The 19,016-nt window shown below is 44.8% G+C and overlaps 1 protein-coding gene across 1 annotated transcript; it reads right to left on the minus strand.

Annotated features, from left to right (window-relative positions):
• Positions 1 to 288: 288 nt before the first annotated feature.
• On the minus strand, positions 289 to 18,956 carry LOC111954282 (ATP-dependent RNA helicase DHX15-like). Its single transcript, XM_070435843.1, has 6 exons — positions 18,866 to 18,956; positions 16,732 to 16,871; positions 8,695 to 8,830; positions 1,002 to 1,098; positions 570 to 700; positions 289 to 387 (listed from the first exon to the last, which is right to left on the minus strand). Exons 1-4 carry the CDS (start codon positions 18,954 to 18,956, stop codon positions 1,091 to 1,093), a joined length of 375 nt encoding a protein of 124 aa, XP_070291944.1. The 3' UTR covers positions 289 to 387; positions 570 to 700; positions 1,002 to 1,090.
• Between the last annotated feature and the right edge of the window lie 60 nt (positions 18,957 to 19,016).

Consider the following 19,016-nt stretch of genomic DNA (forward strand, 5'->3'; position numbering starts at 1 on the left):
CATGATGTTATTTATCAAAGCCCACAACATACAACTTGGGGCCTTATTCAATCAATCTACGTAACAGGGTTTCCAGGATGAGTCAAGAACATTCACCTTTTTTTCTGTGAAAGAAATGCATGTTTGGCTTTGTGATTTACACTGTGAAACAAACTGTCGGCAACGTATACAATCACACTGTATACACACGCAATGCACAGCCAGAATGTTCATTTAGCCTCGACTGAGATTGACTGGATAGGGCCCCAAGTATCACAAAAACAAAATGGATGCCTTTTGTCTAAATGCCTAAAAGTCGAAATGTACCAAGTCGTCGGTACCTAGCTTCTTGAGCTGCAGCACGACCGAATCCAGGTTGGACCTCAAAATATCTGGATACGTTTTGTCCTGTCATAGAGTAAGAAGAGGGGAAACCGGAGGGGAGGGGTTCAAATCAAAATGAATTAGTCAGGGTGCCGATTATCTCGTACGTCAAAGTGAACAGAAAATGGAAGTCTGGGGCTGTTTTGAAGGGCTATTTAACTTGTTTTCAAATCCCTCTGCCAGTCGGCATGACGTGAAAGAATTACCCTGTTAAAGTGGAGGACTGGGTCTTTCACGTGTTCATTTGTCACGGGGGGGGGGTCCGTGTCACTGGCGCAGGTTATTAAAAAAGGCTGTGGGTGATTGGTGGGGAAACCAGTTCTCCGAGTGAAAAGTGCTGAAAAAAGAAAAGGCGACTTTTAGTTCTGGGTGGAAATACTGGATAACTGGGAATGGAGATACTTCTATGTGCATAGGCTTTTTCTCTGTATAGCCTCGAGGTACAAGTGAACTACGCTTATATGAATCACGGATGTGAGTAAGCGATAAATGAAAACTCTGGAAATAATGTATGATGTAGGTATGGCTAAACCACCGGATATTAGCATTCCTATCCTCTAAGCTTTGAAGAATCAATCGGTTGTAGACATCAATTCATCTGGGAACAATGTGATTATTCTAGCTGTGCCACGACGAACCTGCATCTCGGTCTTGTAGGCCTTCTCTGTGTTGGGCCGATGCTTTGCTGATGGCTGTCACCAGGACGTACTCCACTCCGATATGAGGATTATACACCTGGCAGAAACAGGCAGACAGGTGTGGCATAGACTGGATTCAAATCACTCTTTCATAAACAAACACAGGTAGGGAAGGTAGCAGAAATCTGGGAACTTAAAAATAATACCCTGGTTTAACAGAAATCCTGGTTGGATAATTCTGGATTTTCTGCTTATTCCCTCCTGATTCCAGGGATCCTCCAACTGGGATTTTGGGGAAAACCAGGGAATTTCTTTGCAACCCAAAACACAGGTACACTAACATTTAGAAACGGGATGTGGCATAGGGAGCATCAAGGTTACGAGGTGGAGAAATAGACCAGTGTTTGTGTGCAGGTTACAGGGGGAATTGAGTTTCACACACAGAGGACYAGACACTAACACACATTCCCATATCACATACGCACACACACACACAAACGCGCACACACAGACAATCCGCCGGGTGCATATATCATCTCTGATTGAGCCACATGTATGACTTGGCTCCGTGCTGGAGAAATGTCAGCAGAATTAATAACTGGCTTTTCTATCTCTGCCGCTGTCAGGTGCAGCGCTGCTCTGTTTATCAGGGGATTTTCAGGCAACAGAGGCAGACGATCGGAGGAGATTAGGCTGGGGAGAGGAGGGACGGCAAATCCGAGATCAATAACAAACACCATGCCGTCGATGGTCAGGGAAGTCTCTGTGATGTTTGTTGACACCACGTCCTGCGGAAATGAGCACAGCTGGGTGTAGTCAGTCGTTAGGGGAGGGGTTGTGGAAGAGAGAGTGTAACATGGGTTGAGGCCCTGCAATGGAATGGCACTATGCACTGATACAGTATTTTATAATGAGATGGAGAGAGCAAAAAAAATTTTTAATAAAAGGAAGAAAGATCATTTGTGGCCCTATACAAATCACCCTTTAGTGGATAGGTGACTTGAAGCACTGCTCAACACTCGTCACTAGACACTACACTTCCGTAACGAGCAAGCTGCAACATCTGAATGAATTAAGTCCTGCAGATATCGCTGTGGTCTATCGCAGACTCACTGTTTAATAGATCCAACAGGAGAGTACCGTAACAGTTGCTGCAATCAAGTCGAATGAGGCGTCTGCAAACTGCGGCATGCTGCCTCGCCGCGGAGCGTCCCTTCCGCATGCATTAGCGCTGCCGGTTTTGGAGGGGGTGCCGCTGTCGGTTCGCAGCACGCTACCCGTCTCCACGAGATGTCATCCTCAGCCCTTCCCACAGGTCTTCGAAATTCGAACAAATAATTTATGTAATAGTTCCTTTTCCAGCAGGTTGTCTGCATTTAAAGTACAGTCCTTTCAGAATCACTGTGTGCGTTCGTCCTCCGTGATGATAGTTTGACAAGACTGGAGGAATTTGTTTTAGGTGAAAAAAATGAAAGGAAATTCAATTCTGCTTCGCTTGTGAGTAACCGTGCCTGTCGACTTCGACAAACAAAGCAAAACACGCGGATGATTCATGCGCCCCAAGGTGCAGGCATCGTGTGTCAGCGCGAGAGCGCCCACCAAATTAAAATCCCTGACAGAGGAGTGCTCCAAACCCACCTCGAAATAGGAGTTAAGTTGCATTAAAATTAATAAGCTTGGAGGATTGCTGCTATTATGTTTTGAGTCACAATAAAATGAGTCACGGCAAATGAGGCTCTAAACTAGAGCGGGTGATGCGAGCAGAGGGTTTGTTTTCAACTGCCTCAAAGACAAGGAGACCTGTTTCCTACATCTTTCTCTATGAATCACCATTTCCGAATATCATTTTGGAAACATTACGACTGGGTTAGCCAGTAGTTCTGAAAGTAGCACTCACAAGCCAAAAGTGGTCCCTGTTCCGCGTCACAATGTGCAGATGTGTGCACCACGTTCACTCGGTCTGTCTCTCACGGTCTGTCTCTCACAGTCTGTCTCGCTCTCGGTCTGTCTCGCTCTCGGGTCTGTCTCGCTCTCGGTCTGTCTCGCTCTCGCCCTGCAACCTCATTGGATAACACTGGGCAGGCCTCTTGCTAGCTGTCACTCAAATGCGAGGGGCTGAAGCTCATTGGCTAGAACTCTAATTGCTAAGGGGCTGGCCCACGTCGGGGGAAATGTCGGGGAAATGGCCCGGCACAGCCTCAAGAAAACAGTCGCTTTCAAACTAGGGATTTCGTGGCTAATTTAGGCACTTCTGCTCATAGATTATACATGTATGAACTACACATTGACAAATTTTGGGAGGTGAGAGGTTTAAAAAGTACTTTCTTAGTTGCCAAAGTACCAGAGCATGTCTTTAAGAGAGATTCACCAGAGGCAGCACATAGTAATACAGAGCTGAGAAGAAGCTGAGGGGAGACGAGGAAGAAAAAAAGCCCACTCCTCAGCTGTCAGAAAGGTGTGTCGGTCGATCAAAGCATCATGGCCGGCTGCAACATTCATTCTTTCTCAAATGTAATAGGGCCTAGACAAATACTGCGTACGGGATGAGAGGGGAAAAAACTGAAATTAAAAGCTGTTTGGGTTGTGGGAGCGACGTGAGCCGGGAAGCTGCTGTGGAGTCGCGCGTCTCCCAGTCCCATATCTTTTTCTATTACAATTATCCCCTGTAGCAAGGCTGTCTATGAGAAATGACAGCTGAATCAGAGCACCCGAAATAATAAAATGAGTCATATCACCCTATGGGTCTCTGTCAGCGTTTACACAAACGGGGGAGAGGGAGGAAGACAGATCTGCAGCTGCTCTCATGCGAGCCTTGACCGCCGCGGGGGGGGGGTTCTCGTTATGTAACGGCAGAGCCTGATTGGCCCCAGAAACCATCGGAGTATGTTGTGCACCATGACACTGTCGGACAGTCTGAATCCTGCTGTAGTGGGAACTTCCACTCCAATGTCTCAGCATAATGTAAAGGGGTGTTAATAAAACTGCCTCATCACTGTCCCTTACATATATAGAAAAGCAAGACCAATACAACTGCAAGCACAGGAAAAATGCAAATGAAGGTAGCTATTTGTATTATATCTGCAAAAGCGTTGAACAGACACACTTCCTTGCAGGAAGGATAGGCGTGAAAAACTTTCTCCAAAGGACAAAAAAAAAGAGTACCCCTTTTCTCTAACAAAAGTGATCACAAAAGTGATAGTATTTTTCCTTGGGAAAAATATGCAAAATTCACACACAAAATTCACATCTCTTGATCAAAACACTTCTCTGTGAGTCGTCATCCATCGATACATGTCCAGAACAGATTCTGAGCACCGGCATAGCTCTGTTTCTATTGGCTGTCTAAAGCTGTGAGCCTCAAAGGCTTTTTAAAATCCTACCTTTTTAAGTGTGGATTTCTCTCCAGCCAAAAAATACCTGACTGTTTTTTAGTTATTAATGCCTTGGGAGTTTTATTTCTGCTCAGCCCTTGGCCTTGTGTAATTCTGCCGTCAGATGTAGAACCATTCTGTTTTGTATTCATGCTGAGGAGCGAGGCAGCAAAGACGGCCCATTTCAAACCTGTCAACAGGCAGCCTGCTCAAGCCAACGGTCGCTTTGATTATAGGGCCGGGACGACACCAGTATCGCAGATTTTTTTTTTTCGTGGCAAAAATGAAAACACGAAGCAGACCAAATGCTTTGTTCCTTTGAAAACCTACTGTATGTCAAATATTGTGTGCTATAGCTAGTATCGCGGTACTGGTAACGTCCCGGACCTAATTGATTTGTTTACACCTCCCCCTCAGGAGGGATGTACATCTTGATCTGAGTGAACACTAGAGGTGTCATCCAATAATATGTTTGAGTGGATCTCTTTGAACTAAGAGAATCAATCACCTATTACAAATGTAAACGCTGAAGACCAAAGCAACACTGGAATTAAACCAAAGCCAATTGCTTGGCAAAGTGTTCACGACATTAAGAATGCTCAGCCACACTCAGTGTCCCGTAGGTGTTTCTGGAACAAAGACGGCTAGCCTAGCAGATACAGGCAGCTTGGGCCATCGCTCAGAAAATGTCTGCCAACATTTTCCCCAAGAGGAACGGTTGGCAAGGAGCAGGTCATGTCCTGTTCAAAGGGAGCTGGGAAAGGTTCTAGGGGGTGAGTCTTAGTGATTGGGGCAATATTATTTTTGGACCCAATATTTCAATACTTTGACTCCAAGTAAAACATATGTTTTTACTAGGTAGCGTTAGCTTGCGCCAGTCGGATATACCCGATGCTAAAATGCAAGTATTTTTCATCCTATAGCTTGTTAAATAGTGAGCCAACATGTTTTCAGCACTTTTTTTATTTATTTCCATGACTGATCAAAGCAAATTTTCTCATTCTCTCGTCTCTCTGCAGCAGACATGGTGATCAATATGTTTGGAACATTATCACAATAAAATCACAGTATCGAATAGTAATACATATAGAATCCTCACACTTCATAACCATATAGGCCTCTCATTGACTGCATTGATTCAGAATGTGTCTGGAGGCTGGGACCCGTTACACAGATGAGCGCAGGCCCGGCTCCTTCCTGTCTGTCTGCCGGCTGTATACAGCTTTCCAGACTTTTCATCAGTAATATCATTAGAGCATCATCTCTGCACATTATTTCTGGGTTATTAACCGGCAGGGGGGCGAGCACTGTGGCTAACAGGGGCCATATTTCACTCCAACCCTCTGGGAGGAGCTGCCTGTTGACAAATAAAGCATTCCTCTGATTGGTAGAAATGGAGGGCACCTCGAACAATTTGGGCCCGGCCACATCAGCGGCTCACTGCTATGTTCAAGACCCTTGGCCAATCGAGCTTAGTGAGGGACCAGAATTGATGTTATTCATGAACCTGGCCATTGAGTGAAGGCAAGTCATATGGGGTTCAAGGATCGTTGTGACCAACAAGGTCATTCTAGCCTCAACTCCCTGTTTGTAATGTGGGGTTGAGACACCGACACCTCAAGCTCACCTCTGAGACAATTGGGTTAAATGCGAAAGACACATTTCAGTTGAATGCATTCAGTTGTACAACTGACTAGGTATCCCCCTTTCTCTTTTCAGGCCAGGCAGACGGACAAGATAAAACGGCTACATGAGAGGTAGCATGCCATTCAGACACAGTCTGTAATCACCAGATAGGAGAGAGCTAGCACGTTGGGGAGAGGTCCAGTGTTAGGACTTCAGAGAATTGTTGGATGCAAATTTATAGCCGCTTACCGGTCCTCTCAACCACGCAAAACACACTGTCCCAATCTATCAAGATGTGGAGGTGGCGTCTGCTGGAACCAGGCGGTGTCCAAACAGCTCCCTGTGATACCCGTGCCCCTCTTTCATGTCAACATCCCTTTGAACAGCGAGAGCAAACATGGGGATCATGTTTGAACTTTGGAAAAGATCCCCGGCCCGGCTTAGGCTAATCAAACTGTTGAGAATGTTGAGCCTCCTTTAAACACTCACTCACACACCACACACAGCGTTGGAGGAGAGAGATGAAATGCTGCCAGACTGGGAGAGAGAGAGAGAGAGGGAGGGAGGCCGGAGTGAGCAGTTCACCCGCCTCGTCACGTACCACAGGAAAAGAGGGGCCTGTCAAAACGCTGTGGATCAAACCACAGTGGTAAAAATAAGGGTGAGGCAGCAGCCTGGCTAGACTAGGCATTAAACATTGTGGYYAAAAWATATATATAAAAAATTWAAAAAACTCTCGGGCTGTGACTTCATTATTCCAAATAAGTCATCAATAATCTTTCTGGGCTCCATAGAGGCAAGCACACGATGAGTCATTCATCAAATCCCTGTCAGATGTTGAGGCAAATGTTTGCAAATTTACTGGCGGTGTGACGGGGTTTTGATATTCCGTCAGATTCCTTGCCAACGCCGTGGCCATCCAGGTGGTTCCACTGCTGTGATTATAGTGCGCCTGTTTGAACGCCGAGCTATAAACAAAACGCTGGACGCGTCTGCGGTCCGTATTAATAACAGAAACACGAAGACGAAGGGGTGTACATTGCTGTGTGGGACCAGTTCAGGACAAGGGAACAAGAGGAGAGGAATGTTCACACATTCTATAGACGGGTTGGTTGTTTAGCAATAAAACCGCCGCTTGCGCAACTATGGAGCAGAACCGACCGGGTTAGCTTAAATCAGTGTTTCCCAACTCCGGTCCTCAAGTACCCCCAACAGTAAATATTTTTCTTGTGGCACCAGACAAGCACACCTGATTCTACTTGTCAACTAATCATCAGGCCCTTGACAAGTTGAATCATGTTTTTTTCCTCCGTGGCTACAACAAAAATGTGTTCTGTTGGGGATACTAGCTGACCGGAGTTGGGAAACGCTGGCTTACATTGTTGACATGTCATCTATATTTAGTCTCTAAATGTTTATTGAAAACAAATACAGTTGAAGTCAGAAGTTTACATACACTTAGGTTGCAGTCATTAAAACTAGTTTTTCAACCACTCCACAAATTTCTTGTTAACAAAGTATAGTTTTGGCAAGTCGGTTAGGACAAACCTGACTCCGTTACACCAGCTCTGTCAGGAGGAATGGGCCAAAATTCACCCAACTTATTGTGGGAAGCTTGTGGAAGGCTACCTGAAACGTTTGACCCAAGTTAAATAATTTAAAGGCAATGCTACCAAATACACTCAATTAGTATGTAAACTTCTGACCCACTGGGAATGTATTGAAAGAAATAAAAGCTGAAATAAATCACTCTACTATTATTCTGACATTTCACATTCTTAAAATAAAGTGGTGATCCTAACTGACTTAAGACAGGGAATTTTTTACTAGGATTAAATGTCAGGAATTGTGAAACTGCGTTTAAATGTATTTGGCTAAGGTGTATGTAAACTTCCAACTTAACTGTAAATGTGCACAATGAACACTTGTCTCTCAAATACATTGTTACAGTTGTTGCTTTGGTAGATATTTTTGCCATATTAGCATAGACGTGACGGTCAAAACATCTCAAAACAGACATGGTATGACGAAGATTAAAAAAACTAGCTAAAACGAGCCACCTATGATTCCCCACATGACAGCTTCTTGTCATTATTGCTAGCTAGCTATCTGGCCATCCAGAATCACAACAACAATTAAAGGATGCGCATCGTTTTCATGACGTTGTCCCCTAACCCATCTATTGTAGCTGAGCAACGTTTTTTTCCCCTGCTCTGGTAACGCATGCTGCCTTACCCTGGCACTGAGAAGACCAGATGACTGTAAGCGCGAGAGAGGCTGTGCCAACCAATAGAGGGGAAGAGGTGAAAAGACAGTGGTTCCGGTGCCTTACGCGCGCAGGGCATGAGTAATATCCACACCAGTTATAATTTAGAGCAGGGAATCGTATGCTGACAAAAGCAGCATATGGTGTGTGAGTCAGTCCTGCACCAAAGCTGAAAAAAAACAACTTTCTACCCCCCCAACCCTCTCCATATCCATCCAACCCTCTCCATATCCACCCCCCAACCCTCTCCATATCCACCCACATACTTCCCTGTCAAGTCTCTCTGCATCTCTCCATTTCTCGCTTTCTTTAGCCCTCTTGCTTTCTAACTCTCACTCTCTCCTTCTCTCTCTCTCTCTGAAAGGGAGCTATTGAGTTGCTGGGATGCTCTGTGCTTCTGAGGAGTGATTTGAGCAGTGGCGGCATTTACCTTCCTCCCAATAGCTCCGTTGGGCTTGTGTGGGTGGGGGCGGCTCAAAGACCCTCTGCTGATGCTGGGGCAGCAGCGTCGAGTACAGCGGGATGATTTTGATGTCCCCCACATCGGGTCCCAGGTCGTCGATTTCCTGAAAGATGAAGCGGAACCATTCAAAAGGGGCAGGCAGGTGATGGAAGGCTGCCGAGCAGCAGCGTGTTGGCGCACAAACAGTCACCTGGGGCTTGGTCTGAATAACACCAGGAGAGAATGGGGAGAGGAACGTCTGAAGAGTAGAGTAGAGGAGGGGTAGAAAGGAGAAAGGGCCAGGGAGATGGTGGTTCCCGCCACAGTACATTTGTTCTGCCTATCACTCCATCTGACTGAGGAAATTAAACCTGGACTGCCGCGTGCTTGGGTGAGCTCCCCATGGCTCCGTTGTCAAATGCAGCAATCAGGAAAACACACACACACACACACACACACACACACACACGGTTCATTATTCCATACCGCAATATTGTAGGAGAAATGTGAAATGAGGATGCTGCACTGATGCATAAACCAGAGGCAAATCATGGCAGATCAGTTTAGTGGAGCTGAACATTATAGAGCCAGTGGGCTCTCAGACAGAGGAGAGGAGGACCTGAGCAGCCAGGGAAATATGAAAACATGACAGTAGACAAGGCTAGGTCTCCGACTGAACTAGCCAGCCTGAACATAACGGACGACCATAATGTGACATTTGCAAATGCTACATATCAACTCGGTAAACGGCCCATGTATATTTAAGACAATTACACTGCTATCAACCATGTCCACGGGACCCCTAAGTGACTAGTCTACATTCTAGCCTGATAATAGTCTAGAATTCCTGGAATCTCTACACTAAATGACCACGCTTGACTTTTTTCCATCTRCAGACATTGGACAATGTTAGCTATGAAAAGACCAGAAAAGGTCCTGAAGCGATAACCGCTGCCTGATTAAGTCCATGTTTATGTCCTACTTAAACAAGTAGCCTAAGCCAACGTGTAAAAGGCCACAGCCTATGTTGTTGCACCACCTTCAGGCCCAAGTGAGCAATGCAGCTCCTTCTATAGATTGGCTGGGAGTGTCACGTGACACATACATTTACACTCAAACTCATTCCATGGAGGGCCTAGTGTCTGTGGGTTTTTGGTTTTTCCTTTCAATGTAAGACCAAGAGGGGAGCTCTTTACTAATTAGTGACCTTAATGCAAAAACCCAGACACGTGACTTACAGCTTAAAATAATGTTTTATTGGAGTGCGAAGGGGGCTGGGACAGAAAGGGGTATTGGCTTGGCGTATTCTGAAATGAAGGGAACCATTTTTGATACGGTCATGTCAAGGGCACAATGTGACACTGACTGCAACCTACAGCTAGCCAGCAGAACGACTGCCCTCCTTTGTCCCGGAGCATTTCCTCTTGACGTGGTATTTACTTTACTCAGGGTAAGAATTGGCAAGGCTTTGCCTTAGTTGAATACAACACAAAAACATAAGCTACGRCTGTGTGTTTGCAGACAGTAATGTATTCCCAGATCAATTTTTTCCTGCTGTGTTCACTCACTGCACAAGTCAAATCCATTCCACCGATGGCTATGTACCTCATAATCAACACGTTGACAAGTTAGAGTGGAAAATAGTAAATATGAATGGATTGATAAAATTAGCCTGGTTATTAATAGACCATCAACCCTCTGGATACAGCAGCTGTCATGAAAAATGGACGTCGTTGCCAAGGTGAGCTGGTGCGCCTGTGTCTGAAAGGAAATGGAGCACGTGCACAGCGGGGCAGGCGGCCAATGGTGGGAACCTGTCCACCAGCCGGCCCCCGCGACCCCAGGAGTGATGCGGTTGGGCGCCAGGCACCTAACCAGATGCAATGAGGCACTCGCCTCGGTCCACTTAATTAGCTGAGGCCTGGGCGTATCTTTACGTTTTGAAGTGAACCGCTGAAGGGCAGCTTAAATGGTAAGGCTTATCAGGGCGAGGCAGCGGTGATAAGCCTTGCCTCTCTTTTATGGGGAGTTTGTGTCTGTTTGTTTTTAATGGTTTGTGGCAGGGAAATATCCCCCAAATACTTGAGGGAGGGAAAGAATCCCACCCCCTTCGCTTTTCATTTGTCATGAATTAAAAACGGCTTAATCTCAAAGCCATATAAAAATGGTCCGCGCTTCGCAGCAGATCTGCGTCCCCGATCATTAGTCGACATTCAAAGTTGCGGGGACACTAGAGAGGTTAAGATACGCTCCTTTGAACGCCCATCTCCTCCAGACCAACCTCACATTAACTTCTTTAAACCAATTAGGAGTGTTAATGAAGTCGCCCTGGGAGTGTTCTCTGACTACTGTTTTGCCTCGGCAGCTTGACATTCAGAATTATCGAACTGGGAGGTGAGAAGGGAGGCATGCTCATCAAAAGACGTCCACCTCCAAACAATGTTTAACGCAAGCTTCTCATCTCCTCTGCACATTCAAATAAAAGAGGTGAACGTTGTTCCCTGGCCGTCAGTGACTGGAAGGAGACCACTTCAAATACAATGCTCCTCTGGGACTTCATCCCTTCCCGAACCAGCTGGGCATCGGCGAACGAAAACAGATGTAAGTGCGCGGCAGCGCCGTCCCACCCGGCCGCTGAATGACGAATGACCACCGTTAATGAATAGGCTAATTGGGTGGGTGTTTGACGGATTTGATTTTGAAGATGGCTATGCTGCATGGCGACTCGGCTCTAACTCGAGGGAGAAGCGCAAGGAACCTATGAAATAAAACAATCTGGACCAAAATCCATACATTGAAAATGAAAAGCTCCAGGCACATTAACAGTCAAGCTCGGCCTTAAACTCAGTCTGGGGTTGCGTTCATAGTTCCCATGGCACAACCGTAAACTACACAAACTGTTACATTACATAGGGAGAGAATGGTGAGAATAGTAGTGTGGCGCTGCAGCAGTGCCGAGTCCTGAGACCGGCTGCCTCTCCCACTCATGATCTGAGAGGCCGACAGACATTTCTGGGGGAAGGCAGGCAGAAGTGTGCCGCCCAGCTGTGATTAACCTAAGGTTGATGTCCGTGCCCCCGCGTAAATCTAATTAGCATAATACAAAAATCCCCATCTATWTCAGTCAGATTAAGCGAGCGAGATCTTTTGCATTGGATACGTCTCAATACACCGCATCCGTCGATGTCGCACTTCCGCGTCTGCAGTGAAAGGTGACAGCTAGAGCGGTGTTTGTCAGATCATGAGACATCCCGAAAACCGGTCTTCTCACAAACCGGTCTTCTCGTCTGTAGTGTCTGAAAGGTTTGGCCTACAAACTATTGTTTGTGGAAAGATGAGACGCTCACGAACACGATGGTGTCCTCCGTTTTGCTCTACGACCTCCACAAGTAAAGTTGATCTGCCAAATTCTGTCTGTAGCGTCCAAACCGTTTAGGCTACACACTAATACCCCTCTGTGCAAAAGTGAGACTCTCACGAACATGTACAGTACCAGTCAAAAGTTTGGACACACCTACTCATTCCAACGTTTTTCTTTATTTTTACTATTTTCTACATTGTAGAATAATAGTGAAGACATAAACACTATGAAATAACATATGGAATCATGTAGTAACCAACAATGTGTTAAACAAGGTACACCTTGTTAATTGAAGTGAATTCCAGATGACTTCCTCATGAAGCTGGTTGAGAGAATGCCAAGAGTGTGCAAAGCTGTCATCAAGGCAAAGGGTGGCTACTTTGAAGAATCTCAAATATATAAAATATATTTTGATTTGTTTAACACTTTTTTAGTTACTACATGATTCCTTATGTGTTATTTCATAGTTTTGATGTCGTCATTATTATTTTACAATGTAGAAAATAGTAAAAATAAAGAAAAACCCTTGAATGAGTAGGTGTGTCCAAACTTTTGACTGGTACTGTACATGTTGGATGTTTTGCTCAAGGACGCCCACAGGTCTCACAAGAATCGTCTGAAGGTCTCCCGGTACAAGTTAAAAAGATTTATGGAAGTATATATGTTTAATGCCAAAAATATGGGGTTAAATACATGTTTTAAAATAATACAAAAATCCTGATCTTTCTTATATCTCTCAGATATAGGATAGACACTTCAGAACAAACTTCGTTTTTTTTGGGGGGGGAGTATTTGTTCCATGTAGTGAATCTGTTATTCAATGCGTTTGTATGGGTTAATTGCAGGCCCAACATAGTTTTTCATGAAATATTTATTTTATAATTTTTTTGATTCAAATAGGTCATACCAAGGATAATTTAGCTTTCTTAAAACAATTCCAGATAGCTTAGTAGAACCCCTCCCCTCGCTTAGACAGGGTTTAGACTCTGATGGGTTAAATTAATCATTTTGAGCATGAACCTCGCCCTCCATTACACATCAGTGGACAACATTTGCAGGATCGAAACAAATAATAAATTACTTAATTTCAGGGATTCATGAGGGCAGAATCTGGGTCACTGTCTTTTTTCCCCTCCAACCTGGTAGGTTCCAAACAGGCAAGCCCACATGCATGAAATATCTATTAATCTAAGCATTGATCGTCTTGGTCGTGTGTGTGTGTGTGTGTGTGTGTGTGTGTGTGTGTGTGTGTGTGTGTGTCTCTTTGGAAATCTGGAATAGTGACAATGAGTACAATGTGTGAGTACAACACAATGGGACAAGATGTGTGTGTGTGTGTGAGAGACGGTGTCTGTGTGTGCACGTCAGTAGCTCTACACACGTTTATGTGCATTTGTATAGTACTGCTACCTAACGGTATTCCGTATATCAGCGTTCCGTACACTTGACCTAATTTTAGCACCAAAAAAAARGTKATACTTCCAGGTCAACTGTAATATTAGTACCATTGTAAAGCACAATTTCTCCCCTTTACAGCAAAATCAACAATGAGACCTCTACCCTGCCCGTCTCTGCATGATTGAAGAAGGCAATGGAGCTTCGCTCGATCTTTTTAAAAATGACGGAGCAGGAAGCGAAGGCTACTGAGCAATAGTGAAAGGGGCAGATATGTCGTGTGGGGAAACAGCTTTTATCACCTCTAAACTGTCAATAAAACACTATAAAGAGTTTATATAATGTCTCTGTAACGGCGTTCCTCCTCCTCTTCATCCGAAGAGGAGGAGCAGGGATTGAACCAAACTGCAGCGTTGCGATTTGACATGATTTATTTAAGTAAAGACGACAAACACGAACTTCACTTGAATCGAACCAAAACAACAAACGGAGTAGACAAACCTGAACGTAAGAACTTACATGTAACTCGAAGAACGCACGAACAGGAAAAATGACTACATAAAACGAAACGAACAAACAAACCGAAAACAGTCCCGTATGGTGCAACATAGACACAGACACAGGAGACAACCACCCACAAACAAACACTGTGAAACTACCTACCTTAATATGATTCTCAATCAGAGGAGATGAAAACCACCTGCCTCTAATTGAGAACCATATTAGGTACCCATTAACCAACATAGAAACAGAAAACATAGACTGCCCACCCAAACTCACGTCCTGACCAACAAACACATACAAAACTAACAGAAAACAGGTCAGGAACGTGACAGTCTCATTACATACCTATTTGAAGGTTTGTGTCAAATATGAATATGGGTTTTAGGGAGGTGCTAAAGTGAACTGCGGCTGTCACGGCTTTTGAGAGTCATGATGAAAAATGAACTACGGATGAACTCACAAGTAATTCACTTTACACTCACCATTGATAACGTCTTAATAAATAAATATTGTTAAATAAATATTGTTAAATACGAGTTACACAAAGTAGGGAACTTTATTTTCAGAGTCGAAGGATGTGATTCTGTTCAAAGTGAGAGATGAAGGAAAATGTTAATGAACAAAGCATGAGATTGATTCGGGTTAATATTATAACTTCCAACAGCACAAGATGAATACTTAACATTACTGTATAAAGCAACGATGTTAATATGAAAAATAAATCTAACAGTTGTAACAACGACTCACCTCTTGTCCTCTCACTCCATCATATACAGTGTGTGTACATGAACACCTGCTCTTTCCATGAAATATACAATAATGTTCTGTCGAATTACACAGAAATTATATCTACATTGGTGAGTGCATTTCCTTGAAACTATCTTAAAATGTTGCATTCTTTTTAAAAATGTATTATAATAATTGAATTATGACAGGAAAATGTCTGGAAACGGAAAGACCCAACGAGAGCCTAAGAAACGGCGCCTCTACACCTGTGAACAGCTACAGGCTGCTAACGAGGAGGTGAATGCAGGGAAGAGCCTGAGGGAGGTGGCTCGTGCCTCCTGTCAGTACATGTTTACAGGGAAGCCAATGGTCCAAAAACATTCCATATAGTTCATAACTATTGCAGTTTGGTTACAAGCTGTCTTTTACGGAGTCCTGTTCATTTTCCTCACCTGGGCACAATCAAGAGCAGCAAGAGAGGCGCGCAGGAATGATGCGTCTCAATTTGGGTTAGAGCATGTCATTTGCAAACAAGTTTAATASATAGCACACGTAAGAAATGTAGGATATACGTTATTGGCATGTGTTATTGCACACATAGGGTGTATTATTCACAGAGCTCTCGTGAATCGGTTGGCACAGCAAAGGTATTTCAAAACGTTAACACGGCAAACGTAAGAGCAAAAAAACAAAAGCTCTGTCAGCAGGTGACGGGTTTGCTTGTTTAAATGCAGATCAGAGGTTGGAGCACTGGTATTCCTTTTCAGATTCTGCACATCAAAGTCTTATGCAATTAATTATTGATTGATTCAGTGTTTGTTATTGATGACCACATTGCTATTAGCACCCAACTCATGAAAAATGTGTTTAATATTAGCCATAATAATATTAATACTAATGCTCATTTAAYTGAAAATCKTGAATAATTAAGMTTTCTTACAAGTGTATTTGGTTAAGTATGTTTTTAATCTGCGAGAGAAGCACTACCCCTGATGGGAAGACGCTGTACGGCCACAATGAGTTGCATAATGCTTGCCGTATGTTACGTCGTGACACGCCACGATGTAACGTACAGTGTCGGAGGGGTGCGATTTTTCATATTTTCTCAAGTACTATTGGTCCATTAAATCAAATCAAATTTTATTTGTCACATGCGCCGAATACAACAGGTGAAATGCTCACTTACTTTAAATGCTTACAGTGAAATGCTTACTTACAAGCCCTTAACCAACAATGCAGTTTTAAGAAAATGCCTAATAAAAGTAATAGATAAGAGAATAACAAATAATTAAACAGCAGCAGTAAGTAACAAAAGCGGGGCGATATACAGGGGGGGTACCGGTACAGAGTCAATGTGCGGGGGCACCGGTGTTGAGGTAATTGTGGTAATATGTACATGTAGGTAGAGTTATTAAAGTGACTATGCATAGATAATAAACAGGGAGTAGCAGCAGTGTAGAAAGGGGGGGGGGGGGGGCAATGCAAATAGTCTGGGTAGCCTTTTGATTAGATGCTCAGGAGTCTTATGGCTTGAGGGTAGAAGCTGTTTAGAAGCCTCTTGGACCTAGTCGTGGCGCTCCGGTACCACTTGCCGTGCGGTAGCAGAGAGAACAATCTAGGGTGGCTGGAGTCTTTGACAATTTTTAGGGCCTTTCTCTAACACCACCTGGCATAGAGGTCCCGGATGGCAGGAAGCTTGACACCGGTGATGTACTGGGCCGTACGCACTACCCTCTGTAGTGGCTTGCGGTCGGAGGCCGAGCAGTTGCCATACCAGGCAGTGATGCAACCCGTCGGGATGCTCTCGATGGTGCAGCTGTACCATGTCAACATAGCTAACACCCTGGATTTTGATGCCAACACAGTCGCTACATTCCCATTCGTTTTCATTACAGCCTCGTTTAAATGCTCCAGTTATGCAAAATGTGTACGGAACACCGTTAGGTAGCAGTAGAAACACACTGTGTATGAGTATATTACTTTGCATCATGATTCCTGCTAAATACAAACTAATTGTAAAAAGTGTCAAATCGGCCTACCTCGTTTGTTGAGGAAGAGATCTGGATGACCGTGCTGATGGCTGCCTCCAGGTAGTCCCTCTCAGGTTGGTCAGCAGCGGACAGCTGTCTAAGTACACCTAGAACATGCCGGCGTCCAGCGTGACGCTCATGACGATGACCTGACCAGACGAGACGAGGGAACAAAGAAAGAAGACAATGAGACGTGAACTGGGAAGAGAAAATGGCTGCCGATGGGGTTATAGGATAAAGTCGCCCCTAAACACTGATCTGAGTTCTAGATTGTAGTTCGCTCCTAGTGGTTCAGGTAAGGATTACCTTAATCTTAGATCGGTGCCTAAGGGCCAATCAGAAACAGCAGCTCAGAGCAGGAGGGAAGAGCTGGCAGATAGGCATGGGAGAGTGACGTTAGTATAGTGCAGGTAGAAGTGCAAGTAGATAAGAGGTATTTAGAAGTTGGAGAATGGTATGGTCTGGTGTAGTCTCACCACAGGGTTGTTCAGAGTGACAGATGAAATAGATCATTATAAACTGGGTGGTTCGAGCCCTGAATGCTGATTGGCTGACAGCCATGGTATATCATAAATATATCTTGTGTTTTTACTGCTCTAATGACGTTGGTAACCAGTTTATAACAGCAATAAGGCACCTTGGGGGTTCGTGGTATATGGCCAATATACCACGGCTAAGGGCTGTATCCAGGCACTCCGCGTTGCGTCGTGCTTAAGAACAGCCCTTAGCCGTGGAATATTGGTCACATACCACACCTCCTCGGGCCTTATTGCTATTATAAACTGGTTACCAACGTAATTAGAGCAGTAAAAATACATGTTTTGTCATACCCATGGAACAGATCATATACAGCATAAGCCAGAAAGAGAGTGTAGATTGGACACAGGCCAAGTGAGGAGCCAAGATGGTGGATATATCACAGGAGGACAGAACCCCTGACACATGAGGATCATGGCGCTCAACGTCCGAATAAGTCTGGGCACACCATGTTCTCCCCAGGGCCCATTAGATCAGAAGCACATTAGGATTCTGATGGGAGGCGGCGCGCCTCTCTGCTCTTCCATTTTCGCTCAAATAGTTCGGCCCAGCGTCTCGCCATCATTTCGCTTTATGCACTGCGAGACATAATTACTCTTAATCAAGGCAAATTAAACTTCAAATTTGGGAGGGGGGCAGGGGGACGTGAGCGGGGTCGGGCCAGGAGGATGGTTGCCAGTAACCTAGACCTTATTTAACAGTCCCTTATCTCATGTATAACCTTCGATGCCATCCCTGACAACAACTAGTCATTACCCATCTGCTTTATGAGAATTGTGTCCGGCACATTCGGCCTATAAAAAACTGCATGCCTCTGGTCTCCTCCCACTCCCAACCCCCTCCCATCCTTGGCTGATTACCTCAAAATGGGCTGACCCGGGGAGCAATCTCAGTGCTGCTGCAGAGGGGACTCGCTGTGCATTTCTGAGCTGAATGACTGCCGTTTGTCTTTTCCTCAATAGACACGCAGCTGTCAGCCCGTGGAGAGACTGTCAGCAAAAGGTGAAAAGATGAGGAGGAAAAAATGGGGAGGGGAAAAAAACGTCATCCTGGACGAGGCCCACGAGAGAACACGGGCCACAGGCCACAAAAATAAATTTAGAGGGGGGAACTAATAATTGGGAGTGTGTACGCAAGTAGGAATGTGCACGCAGAGAAGCAGGCTCTCGTATAGAATAGAGCAGGAGTACCTAGTGGAAGGTAGTAATTGAGTCTAGGAGAGTGGACAAAGGAAAGATGCACTGGTATGGTAACATGTAGCAAAGGCAGGAGAYGCCAGTAGGATCAGACAGTACAGATAGAAGCAGTAAAGAACACCGTATGACTCTATGAGATGATGTGGAATGTAGACTGGCGAGTGGGAACTGTTGGCAAGGCCAGGGTTCCATTCAGCAAGCATGCGCGTGAAAGCCCAGATCGCTTTCAGTGGGGCAAAGTTAATGAAACGTTCAGATAGAAATACCACGTAGAACTGACATGTTCCTCGGACAATTAGAAATCAGGTCTGCTCTATTCAGGACATTTGTACCCACAACACTCAGTACATTGCACCCGGGGGTATGGAGGTTTGACATGTACCTTGAGGTCGGACTTCTGCCGGACCCACCTCTTTGAGGACGCCCATGAGGATGTCTGTGGCCCGTGTTCATGAGGATGTCTTGGCCGTGTTCATGAGGATGTCTGTGGCCCGTGTTCATGAGGATGTCTGTGGCCCGTGTTCATGAGGATGTCTGTGGCCCGTGTTCATGAGGATGTCT

The sequence above is a fragment of the Salvelinus sp. IW2-2015 genome, linkage group LG3 (genome assembly GCF_002910315.2).
Source record: "Salvelinus sp. IW2-2015 linkage group LG3, ASM291031v2, whole genome shotgun sequence".
Taxonomy (NCBI): domain Eukaryota; kingdom Metazoa; phylum Chordata; class Actinopteri; order Salmoniformes; family Salmonidae; genus Salvelinus; species Salvelinus sp. IW2-2015.